The sequence below is a fragment of the Scardinius erythrophthalmus genome (genome assembly GCF_964197995.2).
Source record: "Scardinius erythrophthalmus genome assembly, chromosome: 14".
Taxonomy (NCBI): Eukaryota; Metazoa; Chordata; class Actinopteri; order Cypriniformes; family Leuciscidae; genus Scardinius; species Scardinius erythrophthalmus.
The window spans coordinates 10,950,229-10,975,894 of NC_138234.1; the positions used below are offsets into that span (position 1 = coordinate 10,950,229).

The 25,666-nt window shown below is 36.5% G+C and overlaps 2 protein-coding genes and 1 long non-coding RNA gene across 4 annotated transcripts in view; all 3 read right to left on the reverse strand.

The window, feature by feature from the left end:
• LOC308701967 overlaps positions 1 to 25,666 on the reverse strand; it is a 756,660-nt gene that overhangs the window by 585,776 nt on the left and 145,218 nt on the right. The window lies entirely within an intron of this gene.
• The window catches only part of LOC308701565 (uncharacterized protein), a gene marked incomplete at its 3' end in the record, with an annotated part of 61,170 nt that overhangs the window by 11,857 nt on the left and 23,647 nt on the right, over positions 1 to 25,666 (reverse strand). The window lies entirely within an intron of this gene.
• On the reverse strand, positions 1,666 to 24,727 carry LOC308701944 (uncharacterized protein). 2 transcript variants are annotated; one of them, XM_081384429.1, is made up of 5 exons: positions 24,623 to 24,727; positions 13,586 to 13,915; positions 5,946 to 6,287; positions 5,450 to 5,574; positions 1,666 to 4,214 (listed from the first exon to the last, which is right to left on the reverse strand). In XM_081384429.1, the coding sequence occupies exons 1-5, from the start codon at positions 24,672 to 24,674 to the stop codon at positions 4,146 to 4,148; spliced, it is 918 nt and encodes a 305-aa protein (XP_081240555.1). In that variant the 5' UTR covers positions 24,675 to 24,727; the 3' UTR covers positions 1,666 to 4,145. The 2 variants fall into 2 exon arrangements, with proteins under 2 accessions (XP_081240555.1, XP_081240554.1); XM_081384428.1 differs by lacking the exon at positions 1,666 to 4,214 and having other exon boundaries at positions 4,544 to 5,574.

The following is a 25,666-nucleotide window of genomic DNA, read 5'->3' on the forward strand; positions in this document are numbered from 1 at the left end:
AATTATAGTTATATACTCTTACATAATATATAGTTATACTCTTTATTATGGTAAACATATTTAGACAGTTGATGAAACCTGTTTAGTTTTCAGACAGTTTAATGTCACTTTAAAAAAACTCTACAAATGTTACTGCCACTCATCAACAGAAAATGTTACAGTTGCTAGGAGACAACAACAAACACAATCCTCCATAGGCTAGAGCGCCCCATTTTAAAAACACTCAGTCTGACCTTCGCGTCCTTCGAGGGATGCAGCGTCTGAATTGGGACCAAGCTCGGCTCCAGCTTTCAGATGTAAGGTGGGCCAAGTGACAATCCTGGTCGACCAGGGTTTTAACACTTTTTTTTTCTTCACTGTAACAAATGTAACTTTATTTTATCACAAAAGTAGCAGGTCTTAAGGGACTCTATATAAACAGCTCAACGCTAAAGGAGTTTATTGTGAGGCCTACTTGCCCTTCCAAACTTTTCACTAGCCCCACTAAATAAGTTAATAAATACATGCATAAATACACAAAATAGCACACGTAAATACAACAGAAAGGTCAGATATATGTCTAACAGTATTCAGGTACAAAATACTATATGCATTAAATATATTAACCCTTATTAAAGCTAAATATGTTATTCAGTCAAGGTCAGCAGCAGGTGTATTAAGCTACTGTCACTTTAAGAACAAATGCACTGATCTGACACATTTCAGATATTCTCTCAACTGTTTACATTCATTAAGACTTTTTATTTTACATCAGTTAATATTGTTTACTTGGATACAAGCCAAAATGGGCATTTTGACGTAATTTTGTGTGCAGGCTACTCATTCGTTTAAGTGCAATAAGACACAGAGATCTCAGTTCAGTAGCGCTGACTTGTGAGTATGTCCAGTGAAAACAACGTGCGGTTACCAAATTGAGTTTCTTTCGAGTCTTCTTGCACGTGAATTTATTAAAGTCATTTGAATGTTTATGAAGACCGTGGTTTAGATGATTTAACATTTAGATTTAACATTTAGATTCAACATTTAGATTTAACATTTAGATTTAACATTTAGATTTAGATTTAACATTTAGATTTAACTATTTAAAATATCTCTAAGTTGACAAATATTGTTGTAAATGTGCCGTCAAAAATTCATAGGCTACCAGTTTTTTAAACATTGTTTGACGCTAAATGTGACAAAACGTTGCTGTTATTCATGTTAATACAGTAAAGCTGCTTGATTTTAAGCAGTCTATTGTACAGTGATATATAAATAAATGTGACGAGACTTTAGTGTAGAATTGCAGAGCTTGTAACATATCCATGTTTCTATGATTAGATGCTCTTCTTATGCTTTATTAAAATGCTAGCTGTTTTCTCAATTTTGTTGTGGTCATCTTGTTAGAGGAAAGCGCACAGCACATAGGCCTATTTACATATTCATTTAACCCTTGCTCTCAGCAGTGTGAACGGCGTCAGATGCTCGATTACAGTATATCACTCACGTATTCTGAACTTCGGTTTACCCCTGAATGAAGAATGAGAATAAATGACCTTTATTCTTTAAAGGTAAAAGTCTTTCTAATAGGAAAACATGATTTAACTTGAACATTAGATAACAAAAGTTACAATCACTTTAGCTTTCAACATTATCAGTGTAAAAGAAAAGATTCTCAAAGCCTTTAAAGCAGGCAAAGCTGTTTATTAAGTTACATGTTTAAATATACAGACAGAAGAATGGAACAACTTACTGTATAGAAAACTTAGTTGTAACAAATGATGCACTGTCGTGCAGAAGAGGCCGTAAAAGCCTCTCTCACAGTGTGAGGTTACGCACCGGTGAGCGGGAGTGACTGGGTTAAAGCCTTTCTCCCAGATCAAGTTATCTTTCATTCTTATACCCGGAGCAAAGCATTGTTAAACATGAGTGGAATACCAAAACCAAAACCGACCGACAGGAAACCAAAAGATACCCGGACGGCAACAGATCTGGGCAGACACTATGTTGCTGTCTAGGTATGGCAAATGTGTGGTGATCAAGAGGGGGAGAAGAACATTTACATACAGTATTCTCCTCAATGCATGTTTAAGCAATAGTACCTATCAGGGCCGGCTCTGTAAATCTGGGGGCCCTAAGCAGGATAATTTTGGGGCCCTGCCTTGCAGTGAATAATGGAGTATTGCCACCGCAAACTAGCAACTGTATACAATCTAACCCTTACACATTTCATCTGTAACTCTTTTAACATGATTGCCCACAATTATTTTACTGCTTATTAAAGTACACTCACTGAAACAGTAAAAGTAAAGATTACAGATTTGCCAAATTTCTACATTTACTTTATTACTGTCTGAATGCTTTGTACATTTTAAAACAGCACTAACTGTCTTTTCCCACTAGGCGGCTTAAAACCTTTAGTATAAAAAATCTTCAATAAAGTTGTTGCATATACTACAGGTGTTGCTGGAGTCTCGATCTTTGAACTTCTTTTCCCTTTTCCACACTTTAAAAAGAGGGAGAAGTTGGACCAGTAATTTCTTTGCTTCCTTCTAAAGTGATTTAAACATATTCTTCTATATTGATGTATCAAAGAGATTAAAAATTCTACAAAAGATTCTAGTTTGAGTCTGTATTTATTTTCATATATTCCAACTACAAAAATATACTTCAGCGAACAATCATTAGCCAAATGTGTATATAAAATGTTTGGTTATAAAATATATAGGCCTACATAAATCTAATAAAACCTCTAGGTAACACTTTTTACATTTTACAGTGTCATTGTTACACGTTGCATGTAGTTCATACAAAAATAATTCTACAGTAAAAACTGCTTAAAATTTGGATTTCGTTGTAGTGCCTCTATATAATGGGATAATGTCCACTTTAACGCACCCTCTGAGGCTGCCGAGAAATAGCACCGTGAATTGTGCAGAAAATCCAATAGGCGGCTCTTTGTGCATTGTGTAATGTCAAGTTAAAAAATTCATAAATTATTCTACAGTAAAAACTTCTTAAAATTTGGAATTAATTAGAGAAGCAGCTCTACTATAATGGGTTTATGTCCACTTTAACGCACCCTCCGAGGCTGCCGTGAAATAGCACCGCGAATTGGGCTGAAGGCACAATAAGCAGTTATTTGTGCATTGTCTAATGTCAAGTTCAAAATTTCATTAAAAAAATAATTCTACAGTAAAAACTGCTTAAAATGTGGATTTCGTTAGAATAGTAGCTCTACTATAATGGGATAATGTCCAATTTAACACACCCTCCGAGGCTGCTGTGAAATAGCACCGCGAATTGTGCAGAAAATGCAATAGGCGGCTCTTTGTGCATTGTGTAATGTGCCAAGTTAGAAAATTCATGCAAAAATAATTCTACAGTAAAAACTGCTTAAAATTTGGATTTCGTTAGAGTAGTAGCTCTACTATAATGGATTTTTTCCCCCCTTGTTTTTGTTTTTCCTTTTTTCTGCACCCGATGGATAGACTTGTTTCATTTTTGCGGTCAAATTTCCAAGTCCAGGGAAAACAATGATTTTACATGGTTGGTTGACTGTTAAACCGCAGCGACACCGGCGAGTACCATCTGTAGTTACGGTGGTGCCCTAAGCAGCCGCTTAGTTCTCTTATAGAGAAAGCCGGCTCTACCTATTTTACCTCAGGATACTTTAAGGCCTCTATTAAATTCATCACCATTCAGTTCAGTTTAAAAGCTGTCAGATGAGACCAAACATGGCATAGTTGCATGTTAGAACACACTAGTAGATAAATAGTATTGTTGAAAGCATATGCAGTACTGTATGTCCTGTGAAGGAAATGGTACAGAAATGGTGCAGTCATTGAGGTGCAAACTGTCTCTCCCGACAGAACCATCCTGTGTCTTGAGTGTCCCAACAGTCATCTATCAGCATATTGATGAATCCCTAATTAGTAAACTGATGATGAAGGTCATTGTGGCATGTTTAATTCACATGTACACCTTTAAAACATCTGAAATTTCACTTTCACCAGTATTGGTAGGCTACCGACCACTGAAATCTTGGAATCGTGACAATTAGTGAGTTTCAGCTGATCTTCTCTCCATCATTTCCAAATCCATTTCAAAATATCAAAATGATAAATGTTACATTGTTTTATTGGAAGCCTCAGGCTGAGTCTGATTTAAGGATTTTCCATGTCCTCCAAAGGAATGTCATTGGGATCATGTGATGTGTTATCAGCATCATCCTCCTGTAAGAAAACACAGATTCACAGAAGGTTAAAGTAATGAGGAGGATTGATGTTTCAGATACACAAACACACAAATACTACAGATTTGGAATTGTGTTTTATGTTCAGAGGTTTTCAGTTCCTAAATATTAAACTGTCTTTAAACTGCATGAAACTGTCATATCCTGTACTTCAGTATTACAAAATGTAAGTGTAGTGGCTATTTGTCCATAAACTTAAACAAAACTAATAATATCAAACTTCTCAAATGGCCACTGAGGCTACGTCATGGGTTAGGCTTTACGCAGGTTTAGAGATACCAAAATAAACTAATGTCCATAACAAAAAATGAGTTTGAGGAGGTTTATTTACACATATAAGCAAGCTCACAGACATTTCCTGCTGCCTCTCTTATGCTGGTAAAAAACCATATGCCCTCGCCGCCCAAGGTCCCTCCCACCTTGACCTACTTATGTAAATTAACATAGCACCATGTGACCAATAAACAACAATGTAAGTAAACAAAAAAATAAGCATAAATGCAAAATAAAACAAATTAACTTTAGCAAGAAAAGAAAGGAAATAAATTAGGCTATAACTTAAGTTAAGCCTAAAATAAACAAAGTGAAAAATAGCTCCAACAGTAAGTATTATGATTTCAATATCACATCTAAAATGGGGGTGGTGTGGCGCAATGGATAAGACACATGCCTTTGGTGTGAGAGACCCGGGTTCGAATCCACTGTGAGACACCAATGTGTCCCTGAGCAAGACACTTAACCCCTAGTTGCTCCAGAGGCGTGCGACCTCTGACATATATAGCAATTGTAAGTCGCTTTGGATAAAAGCGTCAGCTAAATGAATAAATGTAAATGTAAAAATGCTTAAACTGTTGTATTGCCATTTTCTAAAGCCGGGGACACACTGACCGACTAGCTGAAACATTCTAAGACTGAACTGAACACACTTACAGACTGTTTCCAATGACTGGAGCAGATTTTAAACATCAACTGTGAACACCGACTGAACGCAACTCAAGTGTCCCTGACTGATGTAAGTATCAAATTACATTTATAATCAGCCTTACAGTTGTTTAGTGTATCCCTGGCTTAACAAGAAACTTGCTATCTGACAAAAGTTACACTTTATGTTTTTATATGAATGGTTATTTAATTAATTTGGGAGTTATTTGTGTTTTTGATAGTTTTGATTGCCTCACTGGTGAACGGTGTTAAAAATAAAGGACACAAAATTACATTCTGTTGTATTGGCGAATGCATCTTGTGGCGATAGTAAATCACACCAGCAGTTACAACTGCAGAAACCAGCAGAAGAACAACAACAACTATTCCTGCTACAGCTCCTGAAGACAGACCTGAACCTGGAACAGATAAAGACAGACAGACAATGTTAACAGCTCGACTGATAATACAGCCAGTGTTTAACAATATATTTGACTCATATTTACACCTTTCTACCTTACATACACCTTTCTGGTCATCAGTTGTATGATATTGATTCAACTTCTAAATGGCACCGGCAGTTAAAATCACTAAGATACTCAACAGAAAACAATATATTCACAGGAAAACTGCATTTTTCAAGTTAATTACTTTAGTCAAAGTGTCATTGAGTCAAAGTTCGCTTATTTAAACTGTCCATACCCATCCGTTATTGTTGATTTAAAAATATTGAACTTTTTTTTTAATTTCTCAAAAGAAAATGCATTTAATGGCTGAATTATACACTCACCAATGACAGAAACACTGAATCTCTTCACTCTAGTGATGCTGAAGCTGCTGTTTTTGATGTTGATCTGTAGTTTATATTCTCCAGAGTCTGTGTTTCTGGTGTTTGTGATGGTCAGAGATCCAGTCTGATGATCCAGCTTCAGTCTGTCTCTGAATCTCTCTTTACACTGAACATCTGTACAGATCTTACTCTGATCTCCAGTGATTTCAGCGATGAGAGTGTTGTTAAAATACCACATCATCACATCATTTGTGTTTTTTATTACACCAGGATCTAAAGTAACAGATTCTCCTTCCTTCACTGACTTTCTCCTCACTTCATCTTGTTCAGCAGCAGAAACACCTGAAACACAAACCAACAGATGATTAAAGCAACACTATGTAGCTTTTCAACCTTCATAATATACAGTGAGGAAAATAAGTATTTGAACACCCTGCTATTTTGCAAGTTCTCCCACTTAGAAATCATGGAGGGGTCTGAAATTGTCATCGTAGGTGCATGTCCACTGTGAGAGACATAATCTAAAAAAAAAAATCCAGAAATCACAATGTATGATTTTTTAACTATTTATTTGTATGATACAGCTGCAAATAAGTATTTGAACACCTGAGAAAATCAATGTTAATATTTGGTACAGTAGCCTTTGTTTGCAATTACAGAGGTCAAACGTTTCTTGTAGTTTTTCACCAGGTTTGCACACACTGCAGGAGGGATTTTGGCCCACTCCTCCACACAGATCTTCTCTAGATCAGTCAGGTTTCTGGGCTGTCGCTGAGAAACACGGAGTTTGAGCTCCCTCCAAAGATTCTCTATTGGGTTTAGGTCTGGAGACTGGCTAGGCCACGCCAGAACTTTGAAATGCTTCTTACAGAGCCACTCCTTGGTTATCCTGGCTGTGTGCTTCGGGTCATTGTCATGTTGGAAGACCCAGCCTCGACCCATCTTCACTGCTCTAACTGAGGGAAGGAGGTTGTTCCCCAAAATCTCGCAATACATGGCCCCGGTCATCCTCTCCTTAATACAGTGCAGTCGCCCTGTCCCATGTGCAGAAAAACACCCCCAAAGCATGATGCTACCACCCCCATGCTTCACAGTAGGGATGGTGTTCTTGGGATGGTACTCATCATTCTTCTTTCTCCAAACACGTTTAGTGGAATTATGACCAAAAAGTTCTATTTTGGTCTCATTTGACCACATGACTTTCTCCCATGACTACTCTGGATCATCCAAATGGTCATTGGCAAACTTAAGACGGGCCTTGACATGTGCTGGTTTAAGCAGGGGAACCTTCCGTGCCATGCATGATTTCAAACCATGACGTCTTAGTGTATTACCAACAGTAACCTTGGAAACGGTGGTCCCAGCTCTTTTCAGGTCATTGACCAGCTCCTCCCGTGTAGTTCTGGGCTGATTTCTCACCTTTCTTAGGATCATTGAGACCCCACGAGGTGAGATCTTGCATGGAGCCCCAGTCCGAGGGAGATTGACAGTCATGTTTAGCTTCTTCCATTTTCTAATGATTGCTCCAACAGTGGACCTTTTTTCACCAAGCTGCTTGGCAATTTCCCCGTAGCCCTTTCCAGCCTTGTGGAGGTGTACAATTTTGTCTCTAGTGTCTTTGGACAGCTCTTTGGTCTTGGCCATGTTAGTAGTTGGATTCTTACTGATTGTATGGGGTGGACAGGTGTCTTTATTTGAGATGCACCGATTACAATTTTCTAGGCCGATTACGATTTCCGATTTTTCATTGAGTTTGACCTGCCGATACCGATTTTAGCCGATTCTGATTTAATTTTTTTCTAACCACTTTACAGCACACACAAATATTTATTTTCGATCTTTTCTTTAACCCTTTCACACATAAGTTTAAAATATTCTAACTGACAACCCCACCCCCCAGAGTGAGTTTTTTCAAGGCGAACGTTCCCTTTAATGTTCCCATGGCGACGCGTCACGCGATACACCGCAGCCACAATAATACTGTATGACAGATGTGTCGCTTTTATTTCGCTTTTCCTTTTTTATTCAAAATATTCACAAACTTGCTTACCATGTCATCAACTAGCCTATCTGATATTCCGATTCTCAAATACGTGTAAGTGAGTGTGTTTGGTCGTTTAAAAACTTTTATAAATAATCTTGATCTAACGTTATAAACATGAGATGGGCGCCGCAATGTTGTCCTGTCAGTCGGATTTACAGCACGTGAATTCATCAGTTTCTCCCGAAATAAATGCAAGAAAGTGGCCGGTGAACTGAGAAGAATAGAGTAAACTTTATAGTTACTTCCACTATGTTTGTCTGATATGAATAAAACATGTCGGCAAATTATATTTGAATAGATTGTTATTGCTGCTTCCACAGACATCAGTGTGTATACAAACTCCAGATGTATTGTTTTACTCGTGCTTATGTGTATTTAAATATATGAAGCCTAAAATAAACATGAGGTTGAAAACACTGCTTAGTTGTGATATATGACAGCGCTGAACGCGTCCGACTCTGGCTCAGCGCCAGCCAACGCGCGAAAGCACAGTTTGAATCTGGCAGTTATGCGACGTCACTGAACATTATAAATGTGGCACCATACTCTCAGGGGCACAGAGATAAAAATCCCATATATGAGACCGTACCGCTCAAAAGGTTAATCATGCGGCGCCTGAGTGCATTTGACCGGCATAAAATCGGCATATGTCAGACTGACCGGCCGGTCGCCGGTCATGGCCGATCACATGAAAATCGGCCAATTCCGGTCACCAGCCGATCAATCGGTGCATCTCTAGTCTTTATGCAGCTAACGACCTCAAACAGGTGCATCTAATTTAGGATTATAAATGGAGTGGAGGTGGACATTTTAAAGGCAGACTAACAGGTCTTTGAGGGTCAGAATTCTAGCTGATAGACAGGTGTTCAAATACTTATTTGCAGCTGTATCATACAAATAAATAGTTAAAAAATCATATATTGTGATTTCTGGATTTTTTTTTTTACGATGACAATTTCAGACTCCTCCATGATTTCCAAGTGGGAGAACTTGCAAAATAGCAGGGTGTTCAAATACTTATTTTCCTCACTGTATTTCCAAAACCCTTGTGATGGTACATTGACTTACAATATGTTGAATGACACGTCTGCCATAGCCTGACGGGGTCTGTATCGCTTTTACTGGCACTATGTAACTTCGGGGTTCGGGTAGTTACCCGAGCACAAAAAGAACTACAAAATTCGACTGCTTTACGGCATACGTCACTTCCCCCATCACTTCCTCAAATTTGGACGCGAGAGGCCAACCAGCGTTTGTTTTCCGGCTTTCGTGCGTATGTTTTTGGGGCTGTTTACACCTGGCCACTTCATGCGTTCTCAATTCGGATAGCTATCCGATCGTGAAAAGACCAGGTGTAATGCCCTCCGAAACGCATTCGAGACGGATTTGAATCCGATCGCTCAAACCACTTCAGGAGGAGGTCTGAGACGCATTCCAGACGAAACTGGACAAGTGTAAATGCATCTGGTTGTTGAAACCACATATGTAAATTGTACTCCTCCTAAAAATGCTAAAAAAATAAATAAATTCACGCGTTATAGGCTATATGTAATGTGATAGCCAGATATGACGACGCTACTTGAATCCCCGCAGATGAGCATGTATTCATCAAGCCAACGTGCAAACTATCGCAAATCAAAGTGAAAGTAAGTCGCAGACGCTTAACACACAATCATCATCATTAAAAGTAAAGAAATGAAATGATCTTACCAGGGCTGTTGCCGCTCTCTCTTATTGCGGTCTTTGATTTTGAAATTTTAGCTGATTATCAATAAAATGCAGCTCGTATCTGTTGCTTTCGGTGACGTGCACTCCAATAAATATGCATATAGCGCGGGAATTGAAGATCGGATTTAAATCCGTTTCGCAAAAACACATTTATGTGACCAGCTCAGATCAGCTATCCGATCTGAGAAAACGCATGAAGTGGCCAGGTGTAAACAGCCCCATGGCCAAAGCAGCAACGGACAAAAAAAAAGTCAGAAGTAAGCCTATGTCTAAATGGCGTGTACAAGTTTGGTAGGGGCTACATTCTTGCAAGTACAAAATCATATTTTAGGCTAACTAGCCTAATGACTGCAGGCTTATAGTCATGTTTGTTTATTAATTTTTCTGGTGAAAGTGTCTTGCCTCAGGCTATAACGCAAATCGATTTTTCAACTTTGCAGATTCATCTATGGTAGCTTAATATTATAATGTTGACGTTATATGGCTATTACCTACCACATGTTGCAAAGTTTTTCTTTCTTCAAAGCAGACCAGGAGACGTTGGGATCACGTTCAAACAGAAGAGTTTCTTTATTTGAGCGCGGCTGCGGTTTCGTCCAACATAATCTAAAGTATATAAATTTACATGGTGTCTTATAGGCATTTTAGGAGGAGGGACTTGTAAAGGTGGAGACAAATTCAAACAAAGCATGTAAATGAGTATACAGGTTAAGGTAACACCCTAGACTGTGACGGTCTGGCCAATCCAAATTCAATCAGCATAAGGCTCTGTTGTGGCAATTTTTCATTAAACAATCATCAACTGCGTAAGAGACACTCTGAAATTCAAATGATCATTAAAAAAGTATTTTATTCTTGCAAGAAGGCCCAGTTGCCACACAGAAGTCATTAGTACAGTCTGTGGAACAAGTGCGACGAAGGGAGGGAGGGCAGAGGAGCCTTTATAGTACATTCAAGGTCTTCTGCTCACAGGCCCTTATCTAAACCAGGGAAGGTTTCTCTGCTAGTGACCTAATCCTGCTGAGTTTATTCCTACAAACTCAGAAGTCCCAAATGGGACCACCTCTGATCCGAAGGGGTCAGAGGTTCCCTTTTCAGCTGTCTCCCCCTTTGTCTCAGTGTTCACATTAATCATAAAATTGAAAAATCAGGAGCACACCTAGAGTGTGAAAATTAAAATTCCCATTACAGGCTCCAAGAGCCATTTGGGTCCGAAAGCCGTTTGCAGAACAAAAGGTGAGATTCTCAGTGAATCATTCGTGTGCTAATCCCATCAGTCTGAGTGAAACTGGGGCTTCAAGAGCCATTTACAGACAATAAGGAGAAAACAGGAAAGGCAACTTTGCTGAGCAGAATCATTATCTTACCCTTAAACACTAAATACAATATTCTTTACCGTGATGTTATGTAAGGAAGCATATTTGAAATAGATTCTTAAATTTGAATCCTTCACACACAAACATTGAATTGAATTAGAATTCTGTAAAACAGTAGCCAATAGGCTACTATAATGACGTTGGCTTGTAAACGTGAGCTACGCAATCTTTTGGCGCTTGAAAAAAATAAAACCCATGAAATTATATTCATATGACATGCTGGAATATATGCCACTGTACCTGGGATGAAGACATTTCACACGCAACGCAGGCAGTCTGCCCAAGACATGAGAACTCCTTCTGCAGAGTTAGGGGGTATCAGCTTGTCAACAAATGCACGTGTTAACCATGTAACCATGACAGATTTTAAGACAGTAGTAGAAGACAATACTGTTTCCCAACTGTAGGGGGAGCCCGAGAGCAAAAGTTACTTAGTGTTGCTTTAAAGTTCTAGATGAAAACAACAAACACCACAACATGAGAGAACTGTGATCACAAATGCAATTGCACAAGCCCTTTCTTGACTTTCGATCTGAAAAGAAACTATTTGTTTTTTACTCAAACCCATATATATTTTATATAAAATCCTCATTTAATCAGATAATAACAGAAGCTGATCAGAGATGGTGTGATTAAACACTGTCAACGCCATCTGAGCTCAACTGCAGCTTCCTATGAAAAAAATAACTGTTAAAACTAACAACTTGTCAATGGAAAATGTATTCAGATCTCGCAAATCAAGCAAATCAAGCAAATTAACAATAGTCAAGTCAAGTCAAGTATATTTGTATAGCGCTTTTCACAATACAGATTGTATCAAAGCAGCTTCACAGTATTAAATTAAAATAATACAACAAGGTTTGTTTCTAGTGGAATTTATTGATAAAATCAAATTAGATATCCCCAGAATATCCCCAACTGAGCAAGCCAAAGGCAACAGTGGCAAGGAACCGAAAAACTCCATCAAGTGACCTAATAGTGTCCTAAAACTCCATCAGGTGACCCAATGGAGAAAAAAAAACCTTCGGAGAACCCAGGCTCAGTCGGGGGCCAGTTCTCCTCTGGCGTTTATTAACTAGAGGCCGGATTGTAATTTGAACTGTAAGATTAAAAATATTATATGAATGCCTGGCTGAAGAGATGCGACTTTAATCTAGTTTTAAACTGGGAGAGCGAGTCTGAGCAACGAACAGTATCAGGAAGGCTATTCCAGAGTTTTGGAGCTAAATGTGAAAATGCTCTCCCTCCTTTGGTTGATCTGGATATCCTAGGTATGACCAAAAGCCTTGAATTTAGTGATCTTAAAGAGCGCGATGGATTATAGGGCGATAGAAGATCCGTTAAATAGACTGGAGCTAAGCCGTTTAGGGCTTTATAAGTCAGTAGCAATACCTTGTAATTAATACGGAACTTTATAGGTAACCAATGCAGTGATGATAAAATCGGTGTTATATGATCATATTTTCTTGATCTAGTAAGAACTCTAGCGGCGGCATTTTGGACTAACTGTAGTTTGTTAATTGAGGATGCAGGACAACCGGCTAATAAAGCATTACAGTAATCTAGTCTCGAGGTCATGAATGCATGAACTAACTTTTCTGCATCAGAAAATGATAGCATATTACGTAGCTTAGCAATGTTTCTAAGGTGGAAAAAGGCGGTTTTTGTAACATATGAAATATGATTTTTGAAAGACAGGTTGCAATCGAGTATAACACCCAGGTCTTTTACTGTAGAGGATAAAGTAACAGGACATCCTACTATATTAAAGTTGTATTGCGAGAGGTTTTGTGGGCGGTTTTTTGAACCGATAAGTAGTACCTCTGTTTTGTCTGGATTTAATAAAAGAAAATTACGCGTCATTCAATCTTTTATATCTTTAACACACTCTGTCAATTTGGATAATTTAGCGTTTTCATCTGGCCGTGATGAAATATATATTTGAGTGTCATCAGCATAACAATGGAAACTAATTCCATGTTTCCTTATAATATTTCCAAGTGGCATCATATATACTGAGAATAATAGAGGGCCCAACACAGATCCCTGCGGCACTCCATAGTTTACTGGAGTTATGATCGATTTTTCTCCATTTAAATAGACAAAATGGTAGCGGTCAGATAAGTATGATCTAAACCAGCTTAATGCTTGTCCTTGAACACCAGTATAATTTTGTAGTCGATCTAAGAGTATTGTGTGATCTATAGTATCGAACGCAGCACTAAGATCAAGTAAAACTAGTATTGAGATACAGCCTTGGTCAGAAGCTAAAAGTAAATCATTTGTGATTTTAACGAGCGCAGTTTCAGTGCTATGGTGCGGCCTGAAACCAGACTGAAACTTCTCATAGATATCATTTTCTTGCAAGAAAGAACACAATTGAGCGGACACCACTTTTTCTAATATTTTAGACATAAATGGAAGATTTGAAATGGGTCTATAATTTGTTAGGTTATTATGATCCAATATAGTTTAAACATTCACTAACTCACCATGGACAGTAACATTGAAGATATTTCCATTGACGCTGCTGCTGCTGATGATCTTCAGTTCATAAACTCCAGAGTCTGTGTTTGTGGTGTTTGTGATGGTCAGAGATCCAGTCTGATGATCCAGCTTCAGTCTGTCTCTGAATCTCTCAGTGCCTTCATTACACTGAACATCTGTACAGGTCTTATTGAGATCTCCATTGATTTGAGCGATACGAATGTCATTAAAATACCATTTAATATCTTCTTGTTGGTTTGTTTGAACACCAGTGTATAAAGTGACTGAATCTCCCTCCAGCACTGACACTTCATCTGATCCAACACTGAAAACACCTGGAGAAAAAATTAACAGTTTTTCTACAGTATATTTTTAATCCTGCAGTTTGAATCTCCCACATAAATAGTTTAGCTACATTACATTTTAATTGGGAAGAAGCTTTTCTCATATTGGATTCTAGTTAGTCAACACTTTAAAGTATGGGATTTATTGGTTCAGTTTAACTCGTTACAAATATTTAACGCAGTTAATGCAGCATCTGTTTTGTCCTGGAATCCTTTGGCTAGCGTTACATTATTTGACGATGCTATAATTCATTGAAATGCTATTGAACCATTCAAGCGCAAATTAAACATTAATTATTTACAATAATTTATGTAAATCATACATAGGCCTACAAACATTAAAATAATTTTAAAAAAATCATGAAATTGTATTATTTGTGTCCTAATAAGATGGAAAATAGCAGAAATAGAGTCTTAAAATCAATTTTGACCTCTTCTAGCACCCATAAGCGCACGATTACGCTCATACCAAAAAAGAAAAAACAAAATAAGTGCGGGCGGCTGGCAGTATTTTCAACGGGCGGACCGCTTGACAGTCACTGACCGCGGTCGGAGTTTTCATGCCACGGCGTTTCAACGCCAGCTTTAAGTGTTTGTTTTTCGCGCCCTCCAGTAAATAACGCGTTTAATAATGTGAATATTTTGGGATTTGGCGATCGGGTCCACTGCCCTGGGCAGCTGTTACATCGAATTCTGTAACCGTAGGCGCTGGTTTTCAACTTAGGTAAAGTTGGTTTTATATTCGATATTCGCACATTCGCGGACTTCCGCGTTCAATAACTCGTGAAATAAACGTTGTTGCTGCAGAAAACACCTATCACATATAACTACAGATAAAACACCAGAAGCTACAACATAATTTTCCTCAAAACGATTTTTCCTTCGCACTGGACAAAATACATTGATCTCTATGCGCAGGCTGCTAAGAAGGGACCATCTGCAAAGTGCAAACCCGAAGGAAAGCTCGTTTTGAGGAAGATTTAAATACTAAAACAATGTTATTTGTGTAACAATATTCAGCTCACGAGATATTGAACGCGGAACTCCACGAATATGCAAATATAAAACCAACTTTACCCAAGTTGCAGACTTGATCATGTAGGACCTCAGTACCACATACGTGGACAGCACCATGAACATAGTCAAGTAAAAAAAAAAAAATTAACACCAAAAAAACGGTTGCCAACCAGGGTAAAAATAGTTTCAGGTTTGATATTTGCTGCATATTCACCTAGACTGCTTTAGTGTACTTTTGTGTAGGCTACTGTACATACAGTACGCAAATATGTTTTATGTAAAAGTAACAGTAATTCACCAAAGGGATTTTTTTCATGTTCCAAAGGTAGTGCTTTCCTATTGACCAGACTGACTTACTACAGGTGGAATTTTGACAATACCTCCTTTACTGTACGTACAATAAACAAATAAGTTTTAAAAAAAATTACTGTAATTCACCTAAAGTATTTTTTCCTGTTCCAAAGGGTGTAGTGCTTTCCTAGTGACCACACTGACTTACTACAGGTGAAATTTGGACAATACCTCCCTTACTGTAAGTATAGTACAAACATATTATTATTAAAAAAATACTGTAATTTCTCCTTTTTTCATGTTCCAAAGGTTATAGTATGTTCCTAGTGATCACTCAATTAACTTTGATAAATGTATTAGGTAAAAGTATGTATTAGAACTGCTGTTCCTTGTACAACACAATTCTTTCATTGATTAAAAAAATGCAGATATTTTAGGTTAATCATATTTTCAACGTTAGAAATAAGCAAAACCCTTATTGTAATGATTCAAGTTAAGTTTTTGTTATGAAGTCCTGAAGAAGTGGATTCTGGAACACACTGCTGCTTCAATGTATATCTAATGAGTGATTATAATCAAGGTATTAATCAATAGTTTTCCTTCTATATATCAAATGAGTTGAATGACTTCTCTAGGCTTATGAGATTTTACTTTGTTATAGAAATTACCAGTGTGATTATCGAAAATGTTATTTCATGTATCCTTTAAATGTCTGTATTTGATATCTGAGGTGTAACGTAAGGGTCTGGCCCATGCCAGGAATGCAGTAACAGTGCTTGCTCATTTAGCCTTGCTTCCAGAAATGAAATATGGACTTCTTTAACAGGTGTCACTACATCCATCTGCTTTTCTAGGCTACCCTGATAGCAATGGTCTCAGGAGTCATTGAAACCTATAGTTGAGAGACCATTTCTTAAAGGAACACTCCACCGTTTTTTGAAATAGGGCTTATTCACATTCTTTCATACATTTAGATAGGTGGGTAAATGCATTTTTGTCTCAGTGCATGCATTGTTTTAGTTTGACAGGGTCGGCGCTAGCTTAGCTTAGCACAATGAATGGAATCCTTTGTTGCCAGCTAGCATGTCTTGAGTAAAAGTGATAAAAAAACAACAACAAAAAACACGTAATTACTTCTTGTGGCCTGCGTATTCACAACGAGTACAAATAGCGATGCAGATTAACACTAGGTGATTTATTAGGCAGATATTGACTTGGGACTATATATTTGGGAAGCACAGGCGAAGCACGGCTACTTAGGCGAAGCACTGCTACTTGGGCGCAGAGATATCACGCAACACATGAAATCCCACGACTTCCGTCAACATACCGGTGTGAATAGTAGCTGCCTGGCTATTTTCCCAACAGTACATGAATGGCGATGAACATGGCTGATTTTGTGTGAGCCAGAACCATACCTATATACAAGAGTTTACAGAAAATGAGTGGAAATAGAACGACAGGAGGAGGTTGCGATCGCTCAACAGCCCGAGGACGTGAGAATGAGAGCCAACACGAACTGGTGGTGTGAATGTGGGGGAATATGCCGACTGAAATGGAGTGTCTGTGCTGTGGCGAGTGGGACAAGTTTCTGCCATCGATAACCAGGCTCAACGTGTCAGATCAAGATGAGCGTCCCCGCAGTTGTGTCACAGCTACCGCGGATTTCACGGCGTTGATTCATCCAGCAGTACTCGATTTTTTTTTCCGGTGTGATAAAGTGAACTGGAAAAAACGCCCCACGCCGAATAGACCAAATGGACAGCTGTCCACAGAGTAAGTGATTATTTTAAACATGACACATGTATAGTAAACTGCTTGTAGCCTTCTCTTCTCTAGTAGTTATACTAAAACTCCTGAGTCAAAAGAACCAGGCTAACTCAGTGAGAGAAATATAGCTAACTTAGCCCTCAGTCATTTCATTTTACAGGTAACGATTACAGCGATTTTTATTTTAGTTTGGTTGATCATGCTAAACAGGTTGAATTCAACATGAGGTTATACTAGAGGAGGCTAACGTTATTTGAACCGTAGTCTATATACAGCTTCTCAGCATCTATCTTATAACCGAATAAAGACACAGATTAACATAAGGAAGAGTAATAAAAGACAACTTACATGTGCACTTTGTTCTGCCTGTGCTTTGAAAATAGATGGGATGGGGACAGCCGTATGTTTCAGACGTAGTACCGTCTTTCTGGGCCCATATTCCATTTTTTCAAAGTAACTTAGTCCTCCGGTGCAAAATGCTCTTCGCAAACACGATACTGTTTGATTTTGTAGAGAGGCGTTGAAGTACAGATCTCCAGAGCAGCTAGCCATTTATTTCTCAGTTCCACATTCGATGGAATTCTGTGAAACATTACATTCGTGTATGTCCTTTGCTTGTTCTCACAACCTTTTGCTACGCAGATAATTACCATGTTTGCTGTAACTTCTCAAAAAAAATAATCCAAAAGCGAAGACACTCGGTGCAGGTCACGCGTGTTGTTCTTCTGTGTTTTGACTCCTTGCACACCGGTATGTTGACAGAAGTCGTGGGATTTCATGTGTTGCGTGAAATCTCTGCGCCCAAGTAGCAGTGCTTCGCCTAAGTAGCCGTGCTTCGCCTGTGCTTCCCCATAATATAGTCCCAAGTCAATATCTGCCTAAGAAATCACCTAGTGTTAATCTGCATCGCTATTTGTACTCGTTGTGAATACGCAGGCCACAAGAAGTAATTACGTGGGTTTAATTTTTTTTTTTTTATCACTTTTTCTCAGGACATTCTAGCTGGCAACAAAGGATTCCATTGATTGTGCTAAGCTAAGCTAGCGCCGACCCTGTCAAACTAAAACAATGCATGCACTGAGACAAAAATGCATTTACCCACCTATCTAAATGTATGAAAGAATATGAATAAGCCCTATTTCAAAAAACGGTGGAGTGTTCCTTTAAAGTCTTTACAGTTAGATTTAAAGTATCCTCTCCTTGAGAGAAAGAACATGTTATCTTAATGTTTGAGAAGACTCTCCTCCTCACCAAATCCAATCTTGAAGAAACTGTGTCTGTGTGTGTTAGTATTCTTGGTTACAGGTTAAGGAACAAGTTGAAATATAGCTGCAAGCAGCGAAACGGGGCCAAGCCCCTGAAGCAGCAGCAAGAGCGGAAGAGTAAAAACAGCAGAAATTGAAGAAAAAGGAGCTGGTTTAGAAGTATAGGTGAAAATGAACTCAAAATGAACAGAAGTTCAGATGAGAATGAACATAGAATGAACATTAATCCAAGAGGAAGAAAGATTTGTACAACGTTGAATAATAAAGGAATCGACATGACACAACATTACACAATTTTTTAAAATCATGCCACGTGGGGCTTGAACCCATTATCTCTGGGTCAGATACCTGTCACTCATATCATTGCGCCACTGGGAAGTTGTCTTTTTGGCAAGATGAAGATTATCGTAGCTCACATAGTTCAAGTGAGAAGCAATTCAAAATGAATAATTTTTGTATAAATTTGCTGCAGATTGTATTTATCGAGTTCGTTCACATATAGGCACCATGTCTGGAACAGAAGCAACTTTTCCACCACTTAAGGCCACAATACCTCTTGCGATCTGGGAATGTGCCACACAGCATTCAAACCCACAACCGGAATGGTTCATGGTTCATGCTAACCAATTAGCATGCTAAGCTAACTACCATAAGGCAACAAATACAGGTCAAATTTGGAGAAAAATATATCGGGAACGGTAGCAAAAATAAAAAATCTGTTCAGTCACTTCTGTGTGGCTAGGTCCAAAGATCATCTGAGACAATTTTCGTAAAAATTGAACAAAATTTGAATGAGGAGTAGCACAAAAAAATGAACACTGTACTTTTCAAAATGGCCACTATTGTAATGGGCAGAGTCTTATTGTAAGATATTGGTTGAGATTACCATAATGAGTGGAATCAGGTGTACTAAGTTTCATTTTACATCTATTTACATTCACATCTACATCAAAGGGTTCAAAAGCTATAACCCTTTTAATGTGGAATTTTTGAACTGGTGGTGGCGCTATAGAGTTGGTCCTACAGACTCAAAAATTGGTCCAATTACTATTCATTACAATCACTACAAGTGTGGAAAGTCACGACGTGCCTAAATTCAGGGTCCGAATGTCAGCCGCATAATTGATGGAGATATGCTTCAGTCTATCTATGTGTAGAAAAAGTGTGATTATTTATTAGCCAATCAGAATCATTCAACCTGAAGCAATGACAAAGCTTAGACCTTGGTGAAGGGTATAATTGCTGTGATTTTTGTAAATGTAAGGGGAAGCGGCCTACTTTTGATCACTGGAGTAATCACTCCTTGTGATTCTTGAAGCTGACTTCTGCCTGATGAAACTGCAAACTATCTTCAGTAAAATTTCCTTTAATTTATTATAATTCTGATTCTTGTCTTAAATTGACTGCACTTCTAACGACTGGTCTTAATAAATCCTATCTGGTCCTTGGGTCTTTAACTGTAAGTCCCAAAATACAGATATACAGTGGTAATCCATATTGAAACAAGGACAATAAAGCTGAAGTTTCAGCAGATATTCTTTAATGATGTTCCACTGTTTAAGGTACACAGTGTTGGATTACATTTTTATCAAAGGTTTAATTTAGTTTTTCCACTGCAATAGTATATAAACTGATAAAGTTTAGTAGACTGATTTCAGATGATTATTGAGTCTCCAGCAAAGAGTCTCCTTTCTATGGCAAGCCGTTTTAACTTTTATTTATTTCCAGGATATGAATCCTTGATATCAACAATTCAATTTTCTCTAGTTAAAATGATAATTCTTGATATCAGGAATTAGATTTCTACTAGTAAAAATAAAAAAATTTGATATCAGGAATTACATTTCAACTAGTAAAAATGTTCATTCTTGATATCAACAATTGAATTTTAACTAGTAAAAACTATAATTCTTGATATTAACAAATGAATTTCAACTAGTAAAAACTATCATTCTTGATATTAACAATTTATATCCTGGGAATGGCAATAGGCAAGCCGTTTTGACTTTTAATCATTCGCAGGATATGAATTCTTGATATCAACAACTAAATTTTCACTAGTTAAAATGATAGTTATTGATATCATGAATTAGATTTCTACTAGTAACAATGGCAATTTTTGATATCAGGAATTACATTTCCACTAGTAACAATGCTAATTCTTGATATCAGCATTTACATTTTCACTAGTTAAATTGATAATTCTTGATATCAACAATTCAATTTCAACTAGTAAAAACTATAATTCTTGATATCTGTAATTGTATTTTCACTAGTGAAATGTCACCATAGGCTGCCATTCAAAATCAATTGTTGATATCAAGAATTGATTTCTTACTAGTTAAAATTCAAGTTTCACATATCAGAAATACAATTCTTACTAGTAGAAACCTTTATTTTTGATATCAAGAATTCAGTTGTCACTAGTTGAAATGTATATTCTTGATATCAACAATTGAATTGCTACTAGTAACAATGTTCATTTTTGATATCAATAATTCCATTTTCACTAGTGACAATGTTAATTTCTGATATCATGAATGTGATTGTTACTAGTAAGAAAGACATTTTAGATATCTGAAATTATATTGATATCAGAAATACATTTTCAGATATCAAAAATGAAAATTTTTACTAGTAGCAATTCAATTGTTGATATCAAGAATAGACATTTCAACTAGTGACAATTGAATTCTTGATATCAGGAATTTGTTGTAAAGTTTTTCTTTCTTCAAAGCAGACCAGGAGACGTTGGGATCACGTTCAAACAGAAGAGTTTCTTTATTTGAGCGCGGCTGCGGTTTCGTCCAACATAATCTAACTCTAACACAGTATGCATTGTAGTTATATACATTCCAAGGGGGAGGGATTTCATAGAGGTGGAGACTCTGAACAAAGCATGCAAAATGAAGTAGGAACACACCCTACTCTGAGTCCAATTGAATCAGCATAACTATTCACATGCTGATACTGGCCAGGAACTCCAATTAAACAACAATTAAATTGTTGATATCAACAATTACATTTTTGATATCAACAATTACATTTTTGATATCAAGAATTGAATTGTTGATATCAAGAATTGAATTGTTGATATCAAGAATTTAATTGTTGATATCAAGAATTTAATTGTTGATATCAACAATTTAATTGTTGATATCAACAATTCATATCCTACATGTGTTTTAAATGTTAAAAGGGCGACAAAACTATTACAGATATCAAAAATGTATTTCTTACTAGTTAAAATTCTGAATACACATATCAGAAATACAATTCTTACTAGTAAAAACCTTTATTTTTGATATCAAGAATTCAGTTGTCACTAGTTGAAATGTCTATTCTTGATATCAACAATTGAATTGCTACTAGTAACAATGTTCATTTTTTATATCAATAATTCCATTTTCACTAGTGACAATGTTAATTTCTGATATCATGAATGTGATCGTTACTAGTAAAGAAAGCCATTTTAGATATCTGAAATAATATTGATATCAGAAATACATTTTCAGATATCAAAAATGAAAATTTTTACTAGTAGCAATTCAATTGTTGATATCAAGAATAGACATTTCAACTAGTGACAATTGAATTATTGATATCAGTAATTCACATTTTTACTAGTAACAATGTAATTATTGATATCAAAAATTATATTTCTACTAGTAAGAAATCAATTATTGATATCAACAATTGATTTTGAATGGCAGCCTATGGTGACATTTCACTAGTGAAAATTACAGATATCAACAATTAAATTGTTGATATCAACAATTACATTTTTGATATCAAAAATGTAATTGTTGATATCAAAAAATGTAATTCTTGATATCAAAAATGTAATTCTTCCTGGCCAGTATCAGCATGTGAATAGTTATGCTGATTCAATTGGACTCAGAGTAGGGTGTGTTCCTACTTCATTTTGCATGCTTTGTTCAGAGTCTCCACCTCTATGAAATCCCTCCCCCTTGGAATGTATATAACTACAATGCATACTGTATTAGAGTTAGATTATGTTGGACGAAACCGCAGCCGCGCTCAAATAAAGAAACTCTTCTGTTTGAACGTGATCCCAACGTCTCCTGGTCTGCTTTGAAGAAAGAAAAACTTTACAACAACAGTGAGCACAACCATTGGGCATCTTTTCCAGGTAGCTTGTCTGGTGATAGTCCAATGCAGCATACATTGGGTACCATCTTTGGCACTGTTCACATTGGTAAACATGACAAGGATTAATTATGTAACAAACCACTAACAGTTATAGTTATGTGTGTTAACCAATTACATAATGCAATGAATAAATATTAAATAACATGTTCACTTGCTAAAATATTTTTGTTTACCCAAAGTAGTCCTGACTGAAAACATTTGAAAAAATTGTATTCAAACACACACATTTGTTTTACTTAAACTTTTACGTCACTTCACTAAACGGAAATATAGTAAAGTAAAAAGTACTTGACAAAACAATCAGTTAAAGGGTTTATGATAATATAAGAACAACTTAAACCAAGAGAGGATCAACAACAGCAACATTTCGAAGAGGTGAAATTGAAATATTACTCTAACCACAAGAAATTAATTACAACTTTTATGTATAATCCCAGTGGTATTCCATGAACAATTAGAAAGATAATAGAAATAAAACAGTGCACTGTACAGTATCTTGAATGCCTCCATGATTTTGCTGTTCATTATCTGTCAGATTTGCTGCACCAATGCGTACAGGTTCAGTCACTACTGTTAATAATAATTTAGCCCCTATTAATGTACTACAACCTTAAACAAAAAAACAAAAAACAAAAAATACAGTATTATATTATTATGTAAAACAGTATTATTAGGTATTGTCAAAATTTCACCAGTAGTAAGTCAGTGTGGTCACTAGGAAAGCACTACAGCCTTTGGGACATGAAAAAATACTTTAGGGGAATAACAGTAATTTTTTCATAAACATATTTGATTATTGTACGTACAGTAAGGGAGGTGTTGTCAAAATTTCACATGTAGTAAGTCAGTGTGGTCATTAGGAAAGTACTACAACCTTTGCGATATATATATATATATTGTCAACTGTACGTACAGTAAGGGAGTTTTTGTCAAAATTTCACCTGTAGTAAGTCAGTCTGGTCTGTAGGAAAGCACTACAGCCTTTGGAACATGAAAAAAATACTTAGGGTGAATTACAGTAATTTAAAAAAAAACATATTTGTCAACTGTAGGTACAGTAAGGGACTTTTTGTCAAAATTTCACCTGTAGTCAGTCAGTGCTTTCACTAGGAAAGTACTACAACCTTTGGGATATATAAAAAAAACACTATAGGTGATTTACAGTTTATTTCATAAACATATGTAATAAACATATGTAATAATATGCTCAGTACATAAACATGTTTGATAATTGTACAGTAAGGGAGGTATTGTAAAAATTTCACCTGTAGTAAGTCAGTGTGGTCACTAGGAAAGCACTTCACCCTTTGGAACACAAAAAAATACTTAGGGTGAATTACAGTAATTTTTTTAAAAACATATTTGTCAACTGTACATACAGTAAGGGAGTTTTTGTCAAAATTTCACCTGTAGTAAGTGAGTCTGGTCTGTAAGAAAGCACTACACCATTTGGAACACAAAAAAATACTTAGGGTGAATTACAGTAATTCTTTAAAAAAAACATATTTGTCAACTGTACGTACAGTAAGGGACTTTTTGTACAAATTTCACCTGTAGTAAGTCAGTATGGTCACTAGGAACACGCTACAACCTTCGGATAGTAAAAAATCCCTTTGGTGAATTAATGTCATTTTATTCAAAAAATATTTATGTACATTATGTACAGTGAGGCAGGTTTCCTAAATACAATCATTATAATGCACTTTTTATTGTTGCTAAAGTACAATCAATAGCATTAGAACACATAATGTGAGAGAGATTTGCTGGTACATCTGTACTTTGCAAAAATGTAGTTGTCTGTTTGCATACAATGAAAAAAAAAAAAAAAAAAGAACTTTTTAGACGGTCCTATCTTCTTTACCACACACATTGAATGTTCAGTGAACAGTCGCAACTTTGTATGCCATTAAAACAATATTTGCCCATTTTTATCGATTGTGGAGAGTGTTGTAGCCTAGTTCACCATCTTTGTCCTAAAGATCATGTAACGTTAGCTGCTTTTATTTTTCAAAAATGTGCTTTATTGCGCTTGTTATTGAGACAGTTTTTAAGCAAAAAAGTGCGAATATAAAACCAACTTTACCTAAGTCTGTTTTCACACGATACCAAAGTTAACCATAATACTATTAGGCTACTACAGCGGTCACAGAAAACACCGGGGAAGATTGTAACAAGTTCTTACCATTGTCGAGTAAAATCAAGATCACCGAGAGCGAATTAAAGTTTAGCTTCATTTGCAGGACGTTTTCATTATTCTGATCTTCTTCTTCTTCTTTCTTTTAATGGCGGTTGGCAAACAACTTTTAAGTGTGCATTACCGCCACCTTCTGATATGGAGTGTGGATCACAATAACCTTTTCTCACTACCCTTTAAATAAATAAATAAATACATACATAAATAAAACCAATAAATAACTTCATAAATATCTAATAACATTATTAGTATTCATACATTATCATTACTATTAAAAACAACTTTCTAAGACAACTAAACTCATATCCTTCTACTAAGCCCTGTTTTATTCAAAAACACAAATATCGCTCTATGCCCTACATGCCCTGAATTCATTTGTAATATTTCCTTCATTTCAAATCATTATTCTGATCTGGTCTTTTTCTTTAAATTTATTGGCGGTTGGCATACCAATTCGGTGCATTACCGCCACCAACTGTTTGGGGTGTGGAGCTTCAATGCGGATTTAGACGCTTATATATATATTTTTATACACATATATATTTTTTTATATAAGGTTTATTCTTGGTTGATCTTAAATTCTATTAAATAGACCTGGGCCCGGTTTCCCAAAGCGTTCTTATCTCTTAAGTAGTTCTTAACCTATTCCTTAACCTCTCTCTTAACCTTATGGGACGGTTCCCGAAACGTTCGTACGCTAAGTATATCTTTTGTAAGTCACACTTTCGTAAGGTTGGTCTGGACCACTCTTAGCTTTACCTTATCACTGTTGCAGGTCTATATGAATATAATTCTGAAGTTTTAATACACCCAGACAGTGTTAAATTAGGCTAATTCAAGTGTTTTCATGCAAAGAATAAAATTGTCATTACACTGATTGTTGTTAGATTTTTAATTATATTATTATACAATATTATTAATTTAATTAAAACGCTCTTTTAAAGGCCAGTGAAAGCATAGGCTACTGCCAGTTAAGTCCTATTCGGACGCTAATATTGTTTCTCATGGGCTTGTCCGGTATTTTAAACATTT